Here is a 20156-nt window from a genome sequence, read left to right on the forward strand (position 1 = left end):
TCTTATTCAATATGTTTTGTGGTATAATGTAGACTGCAAGTGTTAGACCCTTGCTCAGTATCCTGAAAATACTTTGACTAAGTCTACTCTTAGTTAACTGTTAAATGACTTTTGGTTGTTGTTCGGTAATTTCAGTCATGTCTAACTCTTTATGACCCCATTTGGAGTTTTCTTAGCAAAGAAATCATAATGGTTTGCCATTTCCTTCCCCAGTTCATTTTACTGATGAAACTGAGGCAAACCAAGTTAAGTGACTTGTCTAGGGTCACACAGCTAGTAAGTATCTGAGGCAGGATTTGGAGTCAAGTCTTCCTGACTCCATTCTCAGCACTCTATCCACTATACTACCTCCATAGTTGAATGACCTAAGAGAGTCTAATTTCATTCTAATTTTGTATCTAAACTACCAGGAACCTGGTTTTAGAAAAGTCATATCCAAACACATTCATTCTAGTCATATAGGAAACAGCTGAATTATCACATCCTGTAGTTTGTGCTAAGAACTCTATGGTATTATTGAAAGAGCATTAATTCAAATCCTGACTTTGCCACTTGCCAACTATTTGACCTTGGACAAGTTCCTTAATTTCTTTAAACATTGGTTCTCTCCTCATTAAAGTAAGGTTTTGCCAAGCCTATAACACTCTTAAGTGTAATAGTGCCTGAACCACATTAAAATATAATTGAGAAATCCTGAATAAATTAAATAAATAATATTATGGAACATAATGTTGATAAATAAGTTTTTAAATAGATGTAGAGACTGCAGAGATCCTTAGTTGGTTCCTGTTCAAATTTAAGTTTGACTCCACTGCACTAGATGATATTATCATCCCTCTAACTAGAAATCTATGATCTCCAGTCAAGAGAAGTAAAAAAAAAAATTGGAATCATGTATTCTAACCTCCTCATTTTATAGGAAGAGGAGGAAACTAAGAAAATTTAACATCCTGCCCCGCCCTCTGTTATCCACAGCATCATTCTTTGATGGTTGTACTCTTGTGCCACAGAACTGCACAAGACAAAGAAATTCACACAACCATGCTTGGCAGATTCTGTAAAAATGGAGATTTGAACCATGGACTTCAATCCCCAGAAGTCCTTGCTCTAGTTCCTGAGATGCCCTCTAATCTCACTGAGATTTCCACCTGGGAGAGGTCAAAATTTCTATTTAACTGGCTGTAAAAGCCTATTGAGTTCTCTTCCTACTTCCACTTCCAAGCAGACGCGTCTCTCATGATGTAAGTGAAATTGAATGGGCCTTTCGGCCCTCCTAGGCATGTGCCTTCTTACTTGTACTTTCTTTAAATTCTTCATCTTTAATAAACCTCATAAAATGTAATACTTCTAGCAGAGAAACTAATTTTTACCTGCCATAGTTTGGCGATTTTAATCTTAACAGTTTTGCCTTATCACGTCAGAAAAATGAAATACTCTCAATCTTCTGATTCTTTTCTTTCCTGATCTTTAGTTCAACCTTTAATAGCTACTGCCTAGAATTTTTTTTAAGCCACATTTCTCTAGCCAAGGTTTTTTACCTTCCGAAAGCTGTTGCTGATCCAGCTCATTCCAGCCATTATATAGCTCACCGGTTCCCAACCCAGCCTGGGCCAGCCCTGCCTGCCTGCAGCCATCTGCTCCAGATCTGTTTGCTGTTTGACCCAGATTGCGGCTCACCTGGTCCCCTGCTTGCCTGTGTTCCTGTCCCGGCCCTGCCCACCCCAGTGGTCTCTCTCTCGCTCACCTGGCCCAGCTGATCACCCAGGCTGCTGGTAGCAGACCCAATTTCTTCAGGATCAAAAACCAGCTGCTAACAAAAAAACAGGGGTGGATCACAGAAGGGGAGAAAGAAAGGGAAAGAAGGAAGAGACTTTTCCAAACAGGACCTTACAAGCAATGGGCTATTTAAAAGTATATTTTTTAACTATATTGGTTCTTTCATTAATCTCACTTGAGATTCAGAAGAGAAATTCATCTCCCTGCAACTCTTTGCCATTTATTGAGATTCCAAAAACTAAATATGGGAGGGCAGCTGGGTGTCTCAGTGGACTGAGATCCAGGCCAAGAGATGGGAGGTCCTGGGTTGGAATCTTGTCTCAGACACTTGCTGGCAGTGTGGCCCTGAGTGGGTCGCTTAAACCCCATTGCCTAGCCCATACCAATCTTCTGCCTTCCGATAATAGGCATCTAAATGGATAAAAATCCAAGGAACTTTAAAGAGACTGGAGGTTATATTTTTAAGGCATTTCAGACTCCAATGTTTTATAAAAATCTCTGTATTCTATTGCATTTACTGGTTGCTTTGTTTAAGATTTAAATGTATGATTTTAAGTTCATATATTACTACATTCAGTATTATTCTGTGACACTGTTCATTTTAATGTACTGAGTTTTAACTACTGTTATATTTTGCTGCTTTTTGTTTTGCCATGAAAAGATATAGGATTAAGACTTTATTGAGAACCAATATAATAAAAAGCTATAAAATAACCATACTGGCAAAACAAAAAATAACTTAAACCATATAAAAATATAAAGACTAAATTTACAAGGGTATTTTATAAAAAAATTTAAAAGTACAAATATATAATTTATATACATAAATTAATAAATTGTACTTATATAAAATGTATTAAGTGCCTAATTTGTCTACACACATATATGTTGCAACATGTACATTTACATGCATACATGTGTTTCTTTCAAAACTAGAAAAAATTTTGTTTTCTTTTTATGAGGCAAATAAGTTATTGATTGCTTGGATATAGGGAGGTAAAGAACAAACAAATATTATTGAGTAGGCCCATATAAAAAACAGCTTTTCTATTTTTGACTTTGTAAATAGTCGCATAGAGGATAGATGGACTCCATCAGAAAAATTGCTATAACAACCTTTGGAAAATTTAATGTGCTAAATATCTCAATTGAGTTTAAGGGTTTTTTAGACATGATTTTTAGAATTTTCTTAACAATCTCTGGTCATTTTTGCCTGTCCCTTACATGAGGTGTAAGACCCATTCTAGTAGCTAAAGTGAAATACAATTATAACCCCCAACCTTCCCGCATTTCTAAATATGTGAATGGAAGTTGGGCAGTTAATCTCAGGGCATTTGTATCCCTAAAAAGACTTCAAAAAAGGAGCACCCCTCATTTATACTCTTTAGCTCACTACTTTCCTTCCATCAGAATGATATCTAGATTTCTTGATAATGTTCTTAACCCAAAATAAGTTTTACTTTGTTTAAATACCAAGGTTGAAAGATTTGCTACGTTCATAAAAATTATGACAAATATCCATCAGTTCATAGGCTTTTAAAAAATGCCATACAGCAACTTATGTAAAATATGATAGTGTTTGTTTGCTATTGTACTTCACTGGGCTATTGAGAATATTGGGGATATTGATACCACATATTTGTACTATTGCTCAATTCCTTTGCTTTCACTCACAGTGGATCATGGCCAGATATGAAGAGGAAATGGATCTCATTTTTGGTGAGAAAGCCTTGAATTCTGTATTTTCTTAGCTGACACAGTATGTCAATGATTATAAGCTACATTTTTGAATTTTTAAAACTTTTGTTATATTTTTCTTGCATGTGCATTATACTATTTCAGTCTTATTTTTATTTTTTTCTCTTTTTATATTTGAAGCACATGTCACCAGCATTAAGATTTTCTTTAACTTTTTGATTTAGCAGTAATATTAGTTTAAATTCATTTGCTATGATGTCAATGCATGTCCCAAAAGCTAGAGACTATAAAAATGATGCCAGTAATTATTTAAAAAAATATGGGACTTTGCTTAATAATTCTGTCTGATTCCAGGACAAGATATACACAAATGAGCCATTGCATAGGGCCAAAGATAAGCCAATCCAGGATGGATTGATGCACTTCCAAGCCAATGCAAAGGTCTTGAACCTAGTATAAAGACTTGAGGTTGCTATGTTTAACATTTGTTACGACATAGGCCTTCCTTGTGTATCCACTCTCTTCATGAAAATACTTACAGATGAGTATCCCAAACCTTGGCTCCTTCCTGGCTCCTATAATCTGGTCCCTTTTCTGTCTTTCATAATCTGCAAACTTTCTGTAGTCCTGGCTACTGACTGGGTAAATGCATCATTGCTTAGATCATTTTAATTGGTCCCTGATTCAAGGACCTGTTATAGATTTATTTTTCCTTTACTTAGAATTTTTACACATAAGACTTGATAGTCTATATATTCATCCAGAAATTCTCTTTTTTAATTTGAAATTTTCTGATGTCTTTTTAATTTCTCTTGTCAATTGATTCATATACCTCATAACTCAGCCATGCATCCCTAAGTGATCCCTGTGTTTTTCAATCACCCTCAAGATGGGGAAATGTAAAAATATTATTATTTTAAATTGCAAAGTTTAAATTCCTTTTAAGAAAAAAATTAGGTAAAGAAAGATGCTACCTCTCTGAATCCAGAAACCGAACTGCTTGGTGAAGACACCATGAAGATGCCTCCAGACCACAAGCTGCACAAGATGATCAAAATTAGCTTTGGGTGTGGTTGATTGAACATTTATTTGTATCTATACTTTCATGCCAAAGGGGACTGCTCCCTAACTGGTTTTTTTTGTCAGCACATTCAGCAATTATTGGTTTGGTTTTTGTTTTTTTTCCTCTTATCCTCAAATTATTGTAATCTTTAAATTGATTATGTTTTCATGATCCTTTGGGGAAGTTCTTCCTCCCAAACTATCATATGGGGAAATGTAAAAATGGAGAATTGAACCCCGAACTTCAATCCCCAGAAGTCTTTGCTCTAGTTCCTGAGATGCCCTCTAATCTCACTGAGATTTCCACCTGGGAGAGGTCAAAATTTCTATTTACCTGGCTGTAAAAGCCTACTGAGTTTTCTTCCTACTTCCTCTTCCAAGCAGACGCATCTCTCATGATGTAAGTGAAATTGAATGGGCCTTTCGACCTTCCTAGGCACATGTTTTCTCACTTGGACTTTTAAATTCTTAATCTTTAATAAACTTCATAAAATATAATACTTCTAGCAGAGAAACTAATTTTTACCTGCCATAGTTTGGCGATTTTAATTTTACCAGTTTCCTCCACATTTAGTTCATGTGAAGCAAATTGTTCAATGGGACACTCAGTTCCTGTTATCGAAAAGGCAGTTAATGCAGGAATTTAGCAAGGGCATGTTTGGAAATCATGCCTTTCTTTCCTTATCCAGAGGTAATTTTATTCCAGTACCTTAAGACCTAAGGGAAGGTGGAATTAATAAAGATTGGCAGCAGCAGCACAAATAACATATAGGAAATGTTGGAGGATTTTGTGTATTTCAAAGTGATTCTGTGGAAAGGAATGTTTTACATCTAAACAGTCCTAGAAAGACAACTGGAGAGGAGAATATCATTATATAGTCCAAAGCAACTAAAACCATGTGGCTTTGGGTAGGTTCCTTTGGCCACATTGAACTTAGAATATTGATTTCAAAACTGCCTGATAAATTCTAAGAGTTGGATTGTCTCACATGGAAGTGTAACCTCTGGGAGGTGATAGAGGTCATAATTTCAGTAGAGAAATTTACCTCATCATGTCCCACTCTTGCTAATCCATTTCTTAATCACACCATATTGGAACCAGTGAAGTGTTGATAATTGTTCATTTTCATTTATTAGCCAGCTAGATTTTAAAAACACTAAATTACAGGGTATGAAATTTCATCGAGCAATTTTGGAAAATTCAGTTACTGAAGCAGTACCTGGAGAGAGCCAATGGTGGCTCCATTCATGTGATTCCAAAACACAAGGCTGCATTTTGGCCCTGTGAGTGAAATAACTGGAGTGATGATGTCAGAGATGTGGCCAAACTTTCCATTTGAACTGTCTGCATATAGGTAATAGCCATCTGTGCTGTTTCTGTAGAGAGGAAGGATTTGTTTTGTTAAGAAAAAAGAAACCGTAAAACTAATAGTAACATACTAATGTACTACTTTAAGACTTTCAAAGGACTTTCTTCTCAATAACCCTACGGGTATGCATTGCAAGTCATTATCTCTATTTTTAGATTTAAAAAAAATAACTGAGACCTAGAAAGGTGAAGTAATTTGTTCATGCCTATACTTATAAGTTTTGTGACCCTGAGTAAATCACTTAAATATCTGCCTCAGTTTCCTCTAATAAAATAAGCTGGAAAAGAATATGGCAAAACATCGCAATATTTCTGCCAAGAAAACCCCAAATGAGGTTACTTAACCATATTTGCCTCCATTTCCACATATGTAAAATAAGCTGGCAAAGGAAATGGTGCACCATTCCAGGATTATTGACAAGAAAACCCCAAATGAAGTCACAAAGTATAGGAAATGACTGAACAACAATACATATCTAATACATGGCACACACAGTGTCTGAAACCAGATTCCAACTAACTCCAGGTCTACTATTAAATGGACTAAACCACTTCTGAGGTAGTGAGTAGTTGCATTTTGCTTTTTGATCATATTTTTTCTCAAAAACATTAGAGAATCTTGCAGCTTTGCCATAGTCCCAATACAAGGAACCTCTTGTTAGGATGACAGGTTTGACCATCTTAATAAGAGGTCAAACAAACAAACACTTTGACAGCCATGTGGGAAATGATATAGAATGGAGTGATACTTGAAGCAGGGAGAGGGACCAAAAGTCTATTTCAGTAGTACAAGTAGGAGGTGATAAGGACCTGGATGAGATTAACTATATGAGTGAAGAATGGGGAACACACCGGAGAAATGTAGAGGTAGACATGACGAGATTTGACAATGGACTGACTATATAGTGAGGCAGAATGATGAGTCACATCTAATGTCAAGATTGCACACTGAGGAAACACGAAGGATTTCTCCAACTAAAATAGGAAACTTAGGAAGAGAGGAAGGTTTTGGAGACAAGATCATGAATTCTGTTTTGGTCCTGTTGAGTGGAAACAGTCTTTGGGACATTCAGTTTCTGTTGTACAAAAGGCAATTGGTGATGCAGGAATGTAGCAAAGGAAAGAGACTGGGGCTCCTGCACACTGATTTCAGATTCATTTGCACACTGATAGTAAGTGAATTAATGGAGCCAAAGAGGTCATTGAGAGCAGAGAATATAGGAGTATATACATATTCGGAGAAAGGGACATGGATGGTTAGGAAAGGAGACAGAGGAGAGTTTAAAGAAGAACCAGGAGGGCTCTATGTATAAAGTCCCAGTCTATTATGCCTATTTATATGCCAGGCACTATGTTAGGCACTAGAGATATAGGTACAAAGAATGAAACAATTTTAATTCACATTAAGTTTACATTCTTTAATGGGAGAAACAAATGTTATTTTGTGGGCATATTTCTTGCTATTAATTTCAGCCATTTCTGACTGTATAACCTCATTTAGAATTTCCTTGGGATTAAGATTGGTTTGCAGTTTCCTTCTCTAGCTCACTTTATAGCTGAGGAAACTAAGGCAAACAAGGTTAAGTGACTTGCCCAGGATCACTCAACAAGCATCTGAGGCCAGATCAGGAAGATGAGTCTTCCTGACTCCTGGTCTGGCACATTATCCACTGTGCTTCCTAGTTGCTGCTAAACACTTTGTCACCTAGTTGTTCTCTCTCTCATTCTCTCTCTCTCTCTCTCTCTCTCTCTGTCAAATATATATATATATATATATATATATATATATATATATATATATATATATATACGCACATACACATTCCTAGGTATATATGTGATATGTATGTTTGTTTGATTCTAAAATCTGATAAATCTGTTACTTCTTTGTCAGGAGGTACATGGTATATTTCATCATTATTCCTTTGAAAGGAAAGTCATTCTACCGGTCATAGTTCTTACTTTATTAGAAGTTGATTGTCCTTACACTGTTGTTAGGGTAAAATTTTTCTGGCTCCACACATTTATTTCTTTATCAGTTTATAAAATCTTAAAAATATTTTCTAATGTTAATATTATGTTATCAATTGTTCTTATTTTTCTTATCTAATTATGTATCTGTTGATAAGTCTTTCCATGTTTCTGAAATAATCTATTTCCCTTATTTTTATGGAACCATAGAGCTCTGGCACATTCAAATACCACAATTTATAATATATGTAATATTATATATAATATATATAATATCATATAATATAAATTATTATTATTATAAGAATTTCTTTAGGTTCTGGTGGTTGTAGTTTTTCACCATGTGAAGATTTTCTCATCTTCCTTTGATCTTTTTTGGGCATATACCAAGCAGTGATATAGCCTGGTTAAAGACCATGCAAAGTACATTAAATTTTAGCAATATAACTCCATATCGCTTTCCAGAATGGTCATAGCCATTCACAAGTCCACCAAGAGTGCAAAACTTTAACTGTTTTCCCATAGCCTCTCCATCATTTAAAGTTTTCTTTTTCTGAAGATGCCCATTTTTAGATTTAATCACCAGAAGCATATACACTCCATTTACATTTAGACTTGGGAAGGTCTGTGACCCAAGTGTGCAATAGTGGGTGACATATCAGAACCCACTTATGGCCCCTTGTGCAGTTCTAAGAAAAACTTTAGCTATAATTGGTACATGTGAAAGTGGAATAAGGCAAAGGAAGTGATGCAAAAGAAGTGTCTTAAAAACCAGTTACAACTTCCTGTGGAGAGTTCTTCTGGAGTTCATTCTTTGGAGTTCTGAGTTGGAGTTGGAGCCTGGCAAAGAATCTGCTTACTGGACCTGAGACCTTGGACTTGGTGAGACTTTTCTTAAATCTCTCCCTTTGAACTACCATGTGGGTGAGTGAAAAAAGCTGACTCCTTTCCTGGATTTTCTGAAGGGACTAGTCTAAGGAGAGGCCTCCCCTCTTGAGAAAGGCCTCACAACTGAAGCTCTTGCTTTATTCATCCCTGAGCCATCAGCTCAAGGCTGAGGCCCCAGCAGCTGGGGACTTATTAGCCCTGCCTGAGTTGAGCCTTGGGCTAGAGCAAAATACTTAGTGTATTAAATTAGATATCTTACCCTTTCTTCTCTCTGATTTTCTTACTTTCACTCCTTTATTTTATAAATTACTAAAAATAATATTTGGAATACTCTTAAATACTCTAGTCCAAGCCCTTATATTTCTGCCACTTACAGTAGTAATTCTCAAAACAATTTGCTATTTGTTTAAAAATTGTGAAATTTATCATTTAAACAGATTAGATATATCACATTCAAAAATAAATTATCTAGCAATCTTGTATTTGATAAACTCAAAAACTTCATCTTCTAGAATAAAGATTCACTATTACATTTTTAAATGCTGAGAATATTGATAGCAGTATAGAAGAAATTAGATTTATATCTATATCTCATTCCTTATGGTAAGATAAACTCCAAATGAAAGAGTGGCCTGGATTTTAAAAAGTCATATTATAAACATGTTAGAAAGATGGAAATGATTAAGTATCAAATATGTCAATAGAAGAAAATAATGACCAAATAAGACATAGAGACCATCACGGAGGATAAAAATGATCATCTTAACAACATTAATTTTTAAAAGACTTTTGTTTCCACAAATTGATTAAAGTTCATATTAAAAGGGAAATATTAAGCAATGGGAAATACATCTTTAGAGCAAGTATTTTTTTCTGATAAAGGCCTCCAAGATATATGAGGAATTGATTCTAATTTATAAAATTAAAATCCATTCCCCAATTAATAAATGGTCTAAGGATATGAATAGCCTATTTTTCAAGCACAGTTTTTTTTCTTGCTTGTTTTGTTTCCCAAGAAGGTTGACTGAGAAAGTGAGGAGAGATATGTTATAATAACTGTAGGAAGGGTCAGGCCAATTGAAAGTTTTTTAATGATGGGGCAAAATTTTTTCATACACTGAAGGGAAGGAGCCAGTAGATAGATAAAGAAATAAAAATTACAGAGAAAAGAGGATAAGTATAAATTTTCTGAAGGAAATGGAAGGTTATTCTGGGGTATATATAAAGAGAATAGACTTGTTGATGCAAAATAAATCTTCTTTAGAGCCTACAGTAGAGGAAAATAGTGGGATATGATGTCAAATGTTTGTAATATGAAAAAAGAGAGTGAAAAGAAGCTTCATAATTAATGCCCTTGATTTTCTCAGCAAAATGACAATCAAGTTCATAAAGATGGAGGAAGAGAGAGGCATTATTTTTTAAGGCATAAGAAAGAAAAGTTTGAACAAGCCACCAAAGTGACCATGATAGAGAATCAATCAGTGAAGGGTCAGTTGAGATTAGATTACATAAACATGTCTTGTACCTACTCAGCAGGGTTATGGCTTCCTCCAGCTCCTTTCAGCAGAACATGAATAGGAGAAGACACCAGGTGTTATATAGGATAGAGGTTCATTCATATTTTATAGATGGCATAGCAATGTGCATCAAATGAACTGACAAGATGCCTAACCTGGCTGGAACTACTATAGTCCACTGATCATTGAGTCACAGAGCTATTTAATACATCAGACAGTATTTTTCTTTTCTTTTTTTCCTTTTTGTAAAATGAAGCATAAATACAATGAATATTAGTATCTTCCCTAAAGCCTAATAAAAGTTATTTAGTAGTCACTTAATACTTGCTTATTGAATGAATGAGGAGAATTAAAACAGGTAGTACATGACACAGGAAAAGAAATAAGCACACTTCTGACAAGTGTCTTGAAGGTCGACCTTGGCTTTGTTCACTGATTTAAAACTAGAAGCTGTTCATTTTATCATTTCATTTTATCATTTATCATTTCATTTATCATTTCATATCATTTCATTTTATCAATGAAAATGACATTAAAGAAAAACAATATTATGGGTCACGGGAACAACAACATGGTGGAAAAGACATTTTCTCTGATCCTTATATACTTCAAAAACTCTACAAACAAAAAGTATACACCAAGATAAAATCAATTTCATTTGTTTCCATTGTCTAGGACACCAAGAATCCTAAAGCAGGTTTAAAAAAAAAAACAACAAACAAGAACTGATGATGCTCACTGATGGTGAGTTCACTCAGAGTCATGTTGACCAGCAGTGTGTTGGGAGTATTGACAGACCAAAGGACATGACACAAGCTTTTAAACCCCCATTCATCCTCCCTCTTTCCAGTGTCATGGAGACCTGATCTTCAGGTTGCAGAAGTCTGATCATGACTCATTTGCTGATTTGGCCATAGCCCTTTAAAACTATTATGGGAAGTTTTGATTTACATTTATTTCTTCTGCCACTTTTAGCTAATATTAAATTTCACCTGACCAAAAACTGTCCCTTAGAATATAAAAAAAAAATCTATTTGGAACCATCAACATTCCATATAAAAGTAGCCAGAGTAAGAATTTCAACTGTCCCTGACTCCTTGACAATCTGAAAATTAACCTCTTCAATCAGTCAATCTGTGAACTCTCTAAATGGAGTTTCATTTGTAATTTGACTTAATTTACCTATGGAATTTATCTGACAAAGTTTGTTTCTTTGGGGGATTCATGAGAGTATTACTCTCTTTAACTATGTTATATATAAAACATGTATATGTTTTATAACACTGAAGGAAGTATAGGATTATAGCTCTATCTTCTCTTTTACTTTTATAGCCCAAGAGAAATGTTCAAGATTGCAATATGTAAATGAATTATTTCTCTGTCATTAGGATCTAATTTTTCTTCTAAGAAACCTTGTCAGAATCCTGATGGTTTTCAGGTTTTCTCTGAGGCATGAATTTCTGCTTGGGCATGATAAAATCTAGGTTTTTACCTCTATAATTCCTGCACTGTGGTAAATGTATATTTGACATGACATTAACTTAGAGAGGGAATATTTCACCCATAATATGAGCAAAAGCCTACAAGGGGCAGCAACTGCTACACCATAATGTTGTAAAGGGCTCAGGGAAAACAAGCTCTAAAGTGCTGGTGCTGAACCAGAGAACTAAAGCAAAGGAATTTGACAGGTCACCAAGACATGATATTGTGTGTGAGGTGGTTATGAGGTACTCTACAAAGCCTGAGGGAAGGAACACAGCACCCAGATAGGGCAAGTTCTGAAAAAAAGATTACTCCATCGGAGACCAAGCCTAGTAAACTGTGAGCTGCTCACCTTGGGAGGAGACTTACACATTTTTGAGATCCAACCCTGAAGGAAACTATAATCATAGGGAAGAGAGTCCAGAAATCAATAATAAAGAAAATAAGGGGAGGGAAAAGAAATTGAAAGTACCAAAGGTTTTAAGAAGAAGAAATCTCAAAGATCTAGAACACAGATAAGTCAACAAGAAAAACAGTAATAAGAGAAGGAAATCCAACTTCCAAATTTAGTAAATAAGTTCAGTCATCAATAAATAAAGACTAAAATAAAGGATACAACACGAGACAGAAGATCCATGGAATTTGAGGAGATCATGGAGCCAAAATATACTGTTCTTGAGTGAGATATTAAGGGGAATGGGAATAGAATTTGTTTCCCATAAAGCAAAAATAATAAGCAGAACAGAAGAACTAGAATCTGCTAAGGTAACCTTCCCCAAAGAAACAAATAATAGAATAATAAATTGGGAATGCAAATATCCAGAAGTAGATGACAATCCAGAAAATGAGAAGGAAAAAGCAATAGTAATATGAGGGTATATGCTCCCTATACAAGCAAAGTCTCTGGGAAACTGATTGTATTAATAATATAGAGAAAAGAAAAAAGCTAAATGATTATAGGGATGATGTATCAGAAAATGAGTTTAAGAACAAACAGTAAGAGAAGAAAATAATAAAGATATTAAGAAATTTTTTTAGAAATGTGTAAAAAAGAAAAAAACTGAGAACAAGCTAAAGGGGAGGAAAATAAGAGGAAATATACTTAGAGGGGGAAAAGAGAGAAGAAATATAAAACCACATAAAGCAAGGAAAATGGTTAATAAATGAAAAGATAGGATGAGAAGTTAGGGAAACAGAGCCAGTGGGGAGAAAGCCGCTTTTAAAAAAAGAATTAAAATAAAGTACCTGAAGTAACATACTACTTAGTTTACAGAAGAAGGTGCAAAAAACATAACTTGGGGAAAAAGCAATTTTAAGGACAGATGGTAGAAAATATAAGCCTAACTCCCATAACTTTGAATGTGAATAGATTAAATAATCTAACAAAATGGGAAAAGTAATGAATTATATAAGAAAACAACTTTACAAGATCTTGCTGTTAGGAAACCATTTAACAGAAACATACACAAAATTAAACTAAGGGGATAGAAAAAACTACCATGCATCAAATAAATCCCAAATAAAGGAGAACTAGCCATTAGACTATCAGACAAAGTAAAAAACTGCATTAAAATACTAAAAAGGAATAACCAAGTGGACTTTATTATGCTGAAGTGAACTACAGATAATAAACCAATCTCATTATTATTAAAGTATATGGTCAAAATTAATAAGGTAAATATTATCTGAGCATTGATAAGACATAAATTATAACACAGTGGTACCTGAAGATATCAATATCCTTCTAACAGTTTTGAATAAATCTAATGGAAATATTTTTTAAAAGGGAAAGGATGGAACTGAATGAATCTCTGCAGAGACTACAATTAAAAGGCTTATGGTATCCTCTTAATGGGGCAACAAAAGAATATTCATATTTCTTTGTACCACATAGTTCTTTAAAAATGGCTATGTACTAAGGCACAAAGATATTCCAAATGAATGAAAAAGGCAGAAATAATTAATTATCCTTCATAATCATAATTTTATAAGAACAGAAAAAATACAGCTATAAATAGATACCTAATAAGTGGATCAGAAAATTAATCATGGAAACATTTAATAAAATTGCAAAAGAAAATGATAGTGAAACAACATTAAAAAAAAAAACAAACTTTTGAGATGCAGCTGGAGTCCTCAGGGGGGAAATCATATCCTTACCATCATACATTAACAAAATAAGAAAAGAGGATTAATGAATTGCACATGCATTTAAAAATGAGAAAATACATAAATAAATCAAACTAAATTAAGCAGAAAAGAATAGATAATAAAATTGGAGGGGAAATAGAAAAGTTAGAAATAATAAACATTGAAATGATTATAAAATTAAAACAAGTTCTTTGAAAAGACAATAAATAGTTTTGTAAATCCTCAGCCCATCTTACATAACAAGAAGAGAGCATTAAATCAAGTGAAAAGATCAAATGAACAAGGTATAATCATAGCAAAATCATAAGAAAAAAATAGAATAATCAGAACTTCTTGTGAACAGTTACATGTTAACAAAACTGACAAAAGAAATAGAGGAATACTTTAAAAATATAAAGTGCCCTATCAGAAGAATAGAAAACTTAAATCAATCTCAGAAAAGGACAATCTTTCTCTAAAGGAATCCTTAAAGGTGGAAAAAGTCTCATCTTGATGGATTAACAGAAGAGTTTTTTTTTACAAACTTCACAAATAATTCTCAAAAACTGAGAAAAAAAACCTCTACATGAGATATGGGGCCTAATATCTAAAAGGGGAAAGATGAAACATGGAAAGAAAGCTATTGGCCAACATTATTAATGAATATTGACTTAAAAACATTAATAAGATCATACTTTAAAATCAAGTAGAATTTATATCAGTGATGGTTCAGCAATAGAAAAGTAATTGATATGATTAATCATACTAAACACCAAAACATGTAAAACTATCATCTCAATTTATTCAGGAAAAGTCTTTACTGAAGTACAATATTCTTTTATGTTAAAAACCTTATATAGTTTTAGAAAGACCTTTTTTCATATCATAAAGCACATATATCTAAAACCAAAAGCAAACAATCTATGCAAAAAGTATGCACTAAAACTTTTCCAATTAATTAGGAAGTGAAGCAAGGATGCCTATCTTCCCAGTCTTATCTGATATATTTCTAGAAATGCTAGCATTGGCAAAAAGATGAGAGAAAATAATTAAAGAAATAAAGAGAGGTAAAAAGAGGCTAGAACTATACATTTTGCTGATAAAATGATAGTTTACTTTGAAAACTCCAGGAAAATTAGCAAAGATACTAACTGAAACAATTCATAGTTTCAGCAAAGTCACTGGCTACAAAATGAACCCTTAAAAATCAATAGCATTTGGGGACACCTGGATAGCTCAGTGAATTGAGATCCAGACCTAGAGATGGGAGGTCCAAGTTCAAATCTGGCCTCAAACTCTTCCCAGCTGTGTGACCCTGGGCAAGTCACTTGACCCCCATTTCCTAGCCCTTACCACTCTTCTGCCTTGGAATCAATCCATTTTGACTCCAAGATGGAAGGTAAGGGTTTATAAAAAATCAACATTATTTCTATATATTAATAACAATACACAATCAATAATCAAAAGGGGAATGAAAGTTCTGGTTCTACATATAAATATTCATTATAAAGTTTTTTTTCAGGAGAATGTATGATGCAAAAAACAAACTAGAGAACAACCACCAAAGAGTTGAAGGAATGTATTATTGATATTCAAAATACACTAGTAAAATAGGATAGAAAATTTGGAGAACACACATTCTCCATGCTGACTTAATATGTTCATTTACCAGAGCCTAAAATTTTGAAAAATTAAAAAAACTTTATTTAAATGTTCTTTTTAATAGTTATTTAAATCAATTCTTTCAGAAAGTGAAGAAACCTCACATTAAGAGATGAGGCCCAAAGCTGGAAAAATGAAATATCTATGCATTTCCTTCACTGTATCATTTGAGAGAACATTGATGAAAATTCCATATCCTTCAAATAGTGACACCACATCTTGTCATTGCTTTGTATTATATTCAATCCTTTGGGTTTTAGAGACTGTTTAGTCGGCATAATCCCTGACTCTCCATCCACTAGATCATTCCTTATCAGCTGATAGAGTAGGAATTAGATGTCAGTCAACGAAGAGCAAGGTCACATGAAAAGGCAACATGTACTGATACTTTGGTGGTAAGGAGTTCATGAAGGAATTCCTGGAGGGATTAGAGAACATTTAGGTGCCACAGACAGAGTTCTGAGCCTGGAATCAAGAAGATTGGGGTTCAAATACTGCCTCAGACACTTCCTAGATGTGTGACCCTGAACAAGTCATTAACCCCCACAGGCCTCAATTTCCCCATTTATGAAATATTGAATATAATAGTACCTATCCGATAGGGCTGCTGTAAAAAACAAGGGAGATGACATGTGAAATGGTTCGAAAATTTGAAAGTACTATATAAACACTAGTTATTGCTGTTGTTATTTTTATTATTAAAGGATATAAATATATGAAGTGAGATGCCACTAAAAACAAAGACATTCTTGTTGCAAACAAATAGGGAATTAATGTCCTTTCAAGATTAATCAGCCCTATTTATTCTCTCAACATTGCACAGAATAAAATAAAAAATGAAATCTTTTTCTCCAAACCAATACAATTGTAGTAGGTAGAGTCACTATATCAAACAACATAAATTGTTGAATAAATTCCCAAGGAATAGTGATCCTTTAAATGTTAAAAAAAAATAAAAAAAACCTCTTTTAGGAGAGTTGGAAGGAAGCCATGCAAGGCCAGAGGATAAATTTTAAAGCTGACAACAAGCAAGTTGATTTGCATTTTAAACTCAAGCAATGTATGCTAGACCAGAGCAGCAATATGATATGGGGCTGGTGGTCACAGAGGCATTAATTGGTGTATATGATGGATGTGTGATTCCTAATGGAAAAGTGAAAAATTATATAAACACTCACCAGGATATGGGTTGGGTTTATTCAAGCATGTAGTTCAGGGAGAAATCAACAGCAGTAATGATCACAGATAACATTTCTGTCACCCATAAAATAAGAGCAGCTCGCTATCAGCCTTTTCTTATATAGGAAAGAAAGCACCATATTTTATAGTAATATATTTTTATCAAATGGAAGAGCAACAAGTTACATTTCTTTAAGGCTATAAGGCTTGCAAGCTGATTTTCTCACAAACAAACTGGCAGGGAGATAGTATAAGGATTTTAGTCCCCATTCTACAGATTAGAAAAAAAAAAGCCTGAAGTTTAGGGAATTTAAGCAACTTGCCCAAGGACATACTGCCATGTCATTTCAGAAGTTTTTTCCCAGCTTTAAATCTCGTGTTCTTTTCCTTATTCTACAAGATACCTCCCTCAAAGAATACGTAAGAAAAAAAAAAACATTATCAGTGGTGTTTCAATTACTGGGTTTTACCTTAAAACATAAACATGACATGAAAATAACAACTACCATTTATAAAGCTCTTTGAGATTTGTAAAAAGCTTTACCAATGTTATCTCACTCAGTTCTGGAAGCATCCTTTGATACAGGTGCTATTATTATCTCCATTTTACAGATAAAGAAAATGAGACTCCCAAAAGTTAAATAAAATTTTCCTCTTCACCCAGTAAATATCTCGAGTAGGATTTGAACTCTGCTCTTCCCAACTCTGGGGTTCTATTCACTCCATCATCTGGCTACCTGTAGCTAGTTGTTGTATGCACCTAAAATGAGTGCGTCGGATTTTATTTGCCTCAATCTTTATAAATCAGATCAATAGGGATTTTAAACTGAAAAGGGGAAGGGAGAGAGAAAAGTATCCCTATCTTCCAAACTAGTTACCAAAGTGAGTAGATTCAATATAGTCAGGGGAAAAAAGTAATTGTGATACCTAGAAGTACAAACAAAATAACATGCTAGAATGTTGAGCAACAGAACACATAATCTGATATAAATGTATCCAATGTGGGTAGCCACCAAGATGAACTAGTGATTCAAAACTAGAGCCAAATAAAACTTAATCTGAATTGCTAAGATTTGATGGAATATTACCCATGATTTGAATTTGGCTATTGAGAAATATGCCTCTTATTTAAATAATGGGAAAAGTACACATGATTGGTGCATTTGTGAGTGTGAATGTATATGTATATGTGTATGTGTTTGTGTTTCACAGGAAATGTATTGAATGATTTCAGGTTAAAATCATGGAAAAGAAAGGGTAGCTAAGAGGATGATGGATTTTTAAAGTGGCATATTCCCTTATTATCAGGAGAGCTAAAACTCAGAGGGAACTGATGGTAGTAAAGCAAACAAAGGACAATTTTTAAAGGATTTCTTAGCTTTTTCAGGAAAAAAGGAAGAAAGAGAGTCAAAGGAGGCTTATGTCTGCCTTGAGGCATAGATGAAATAAAAAGAACTAGTGACAGAAAAGATAGACATTCTTATTTTGCTTGTTTTCTCTTCTGAAAATGACTTGACAAATAGAAATGGGAGAACAAAAATGAGAGTTTATAACAAAGATAAGTAAAGATAAAGTAAAAAACATCTACCTTCCTTTGAAAATTCAGGTCACCTGATTCAGAAAAACTAGAGTGATGAGTTACACAACAAACTAAGCAAATGCAATTTTTGAGCCACTATCAGTGGATATTGATCAGTGGAAGGCAGGAAATAAAGAGATACACTAGATGTTAATATACAATGTTTAAAGTGTTTCTCAATATCATTATGCACTAGAAAGATGTAGATGGTAGATAATAATATAATGGATAAAATACCAATTATTTGGATGACCAGAAACAAAAAGTAATTATTTATAATTCACTAGCATCATTAAAGAAGATTTCTTCAAATATTCTTTCCTCTTGACCTATAAATTTTAGTAATAACAGATAAGTAGCACAGTGGATACAGTAATAGACCCAGAGTCATGAAGATTCATCTTTATGAATCAGTGTTCAGATACTTACTGTATGACCTTGGGCAAGTCACAACTCTATTTGCCTCAGCTTCCTCATCTGTAAAATTAGCTATAGAAAGAAATGTCAAACCACTCCAATACAGTTGCCAAGAAACTTCCTTGTAAAAATTTAAAAAGAGGACCTGAAGAGTCAAACAAACTAAATAAATGAACAATAACATAAATAGGTTAATCATTTTAGTAATGATTTGAATAAAAGGATAAATTTCATGGTTAACAAAAGTTCATATAATATGAAACTCTAAAGAATAACTAATATAAATGGGGACCTTACAAATCTTGACATTGTTTTAAAATATGATGAGTTCAAAGTAAAGATTTACACTGGGTTTCCAAAAATAAACTCTACACATATGAGATACTGAAGGTGTGATTTGATCACTATTCGTTTGAAAAAAGAATTCAGACTATTAGAGGACTTTAGGTTCAATGTGCATGAACAGAATGATATGTCAACCAAGAAAACTATTGTGATCTAGAGAAAATTAAGAATTATATTGTGTGTGATCTAGGAAGGTGTTAATTTTTTTTCTACTCTGTCATGCATGATTAGACAACATCTACAATATTATCTTCATTTCTGGATACTAAACTTTAGGGAGGATATCAAAGGATTGGAAAGGCTACAGAAGCTGCTAATGGTGTGGTTGGGGGGGAGAAAGCTTTAATTACATACCATAATAGTAATGAAAGAAAGTGTTGATATCAGAAGAGAAAATTTAGTCAGAGTGAAAGGAACATTCTAAAATTTGAAAAGTTGTGATATGAAAGAGGAATTAAACTATTTTGGTTCATAGAAAGTGATAGTAGATGCACTAAGTGATAAATTTAGGAAATAAAATAATAATGTAAAAAGTAAATCAGTCTCAGAAGTTAATAGGTTTGGCTTTCCTGGAGGTTGAGTTTTCCTAACTCCAAGTATAGTGTTTAATCTATGAGATTATATTAATGTTATATCAGAGAACAATTTCACAAACTACACACTAGAAAAAATATTTCAGTTAAGTGTTATGCTAGAAAAATAATTTATAAGGAATTCTCAAAACAAACAAATTTCAATTTAAATACCATATTATTCAAAGGTAGAAGGCTAGAAATATTAAATGAATCCTTTTCAGATGATAATGCAATAAGATATTGTATTCAACAAAGGAAACAAAAAAAGACTCCAAATTAATTAGAAATTAAATAATCTTATTATGAAGAATTAATGGGTCAAAGTTCAAATCATAGAAACAATCATTTCATTGTTTGGAATTACAATGAGGAGACAATATACCAAAATTTATAGAATGCATTCAATGCTATAAATCAGGGGGAAATTTGGCTAAATTTTGCTAAATCTAAATCTTACATTAATAAAATAGAGAAAAATTAGATTAATGAATTATGCATACAACTAA

The 20156-nt window shown here is 33.5% G+C and overlaps 1 protein-coding gene across 1 annotated transcript in view; it reads right to left on the minus strand.

The window, feature by feature from the left end:
* The window catches only part of MALRD1 (MAM and LDL receptor class A domain containing 1), a 1015998-nt gene that overhangs the window by 642480 nt on the left and 353362 nt on the right, over positions 1 to 20156 (minus strand). Inside the window, exon 23 of the mRNA XM_007504899.2 lies at positions 5757 to 5913. Coding sequence (XP_007504961.2) covers positions 5757 to 5913 — 157 coding nt within the window. The remainder of the gene's footprint in view (positions 1 to 5756; positions 5914 to 20156) is intronic.

The sequence above is a fragment of the Monodelphis domestica genome, chromosome 5 (assembly GCF_027887165.1).
Source record: "Monodelphis domestica isolate mMonDom1 chromosome 5, mMonDom1.pri, whole genome shotgun sequence".
Lineage (NCBI taxonomy): Eukaryota > Metazoa > Chordata > Mammalia > Didelphimorphia > Didelphidae > Monodelphis > Monodelphis domestica.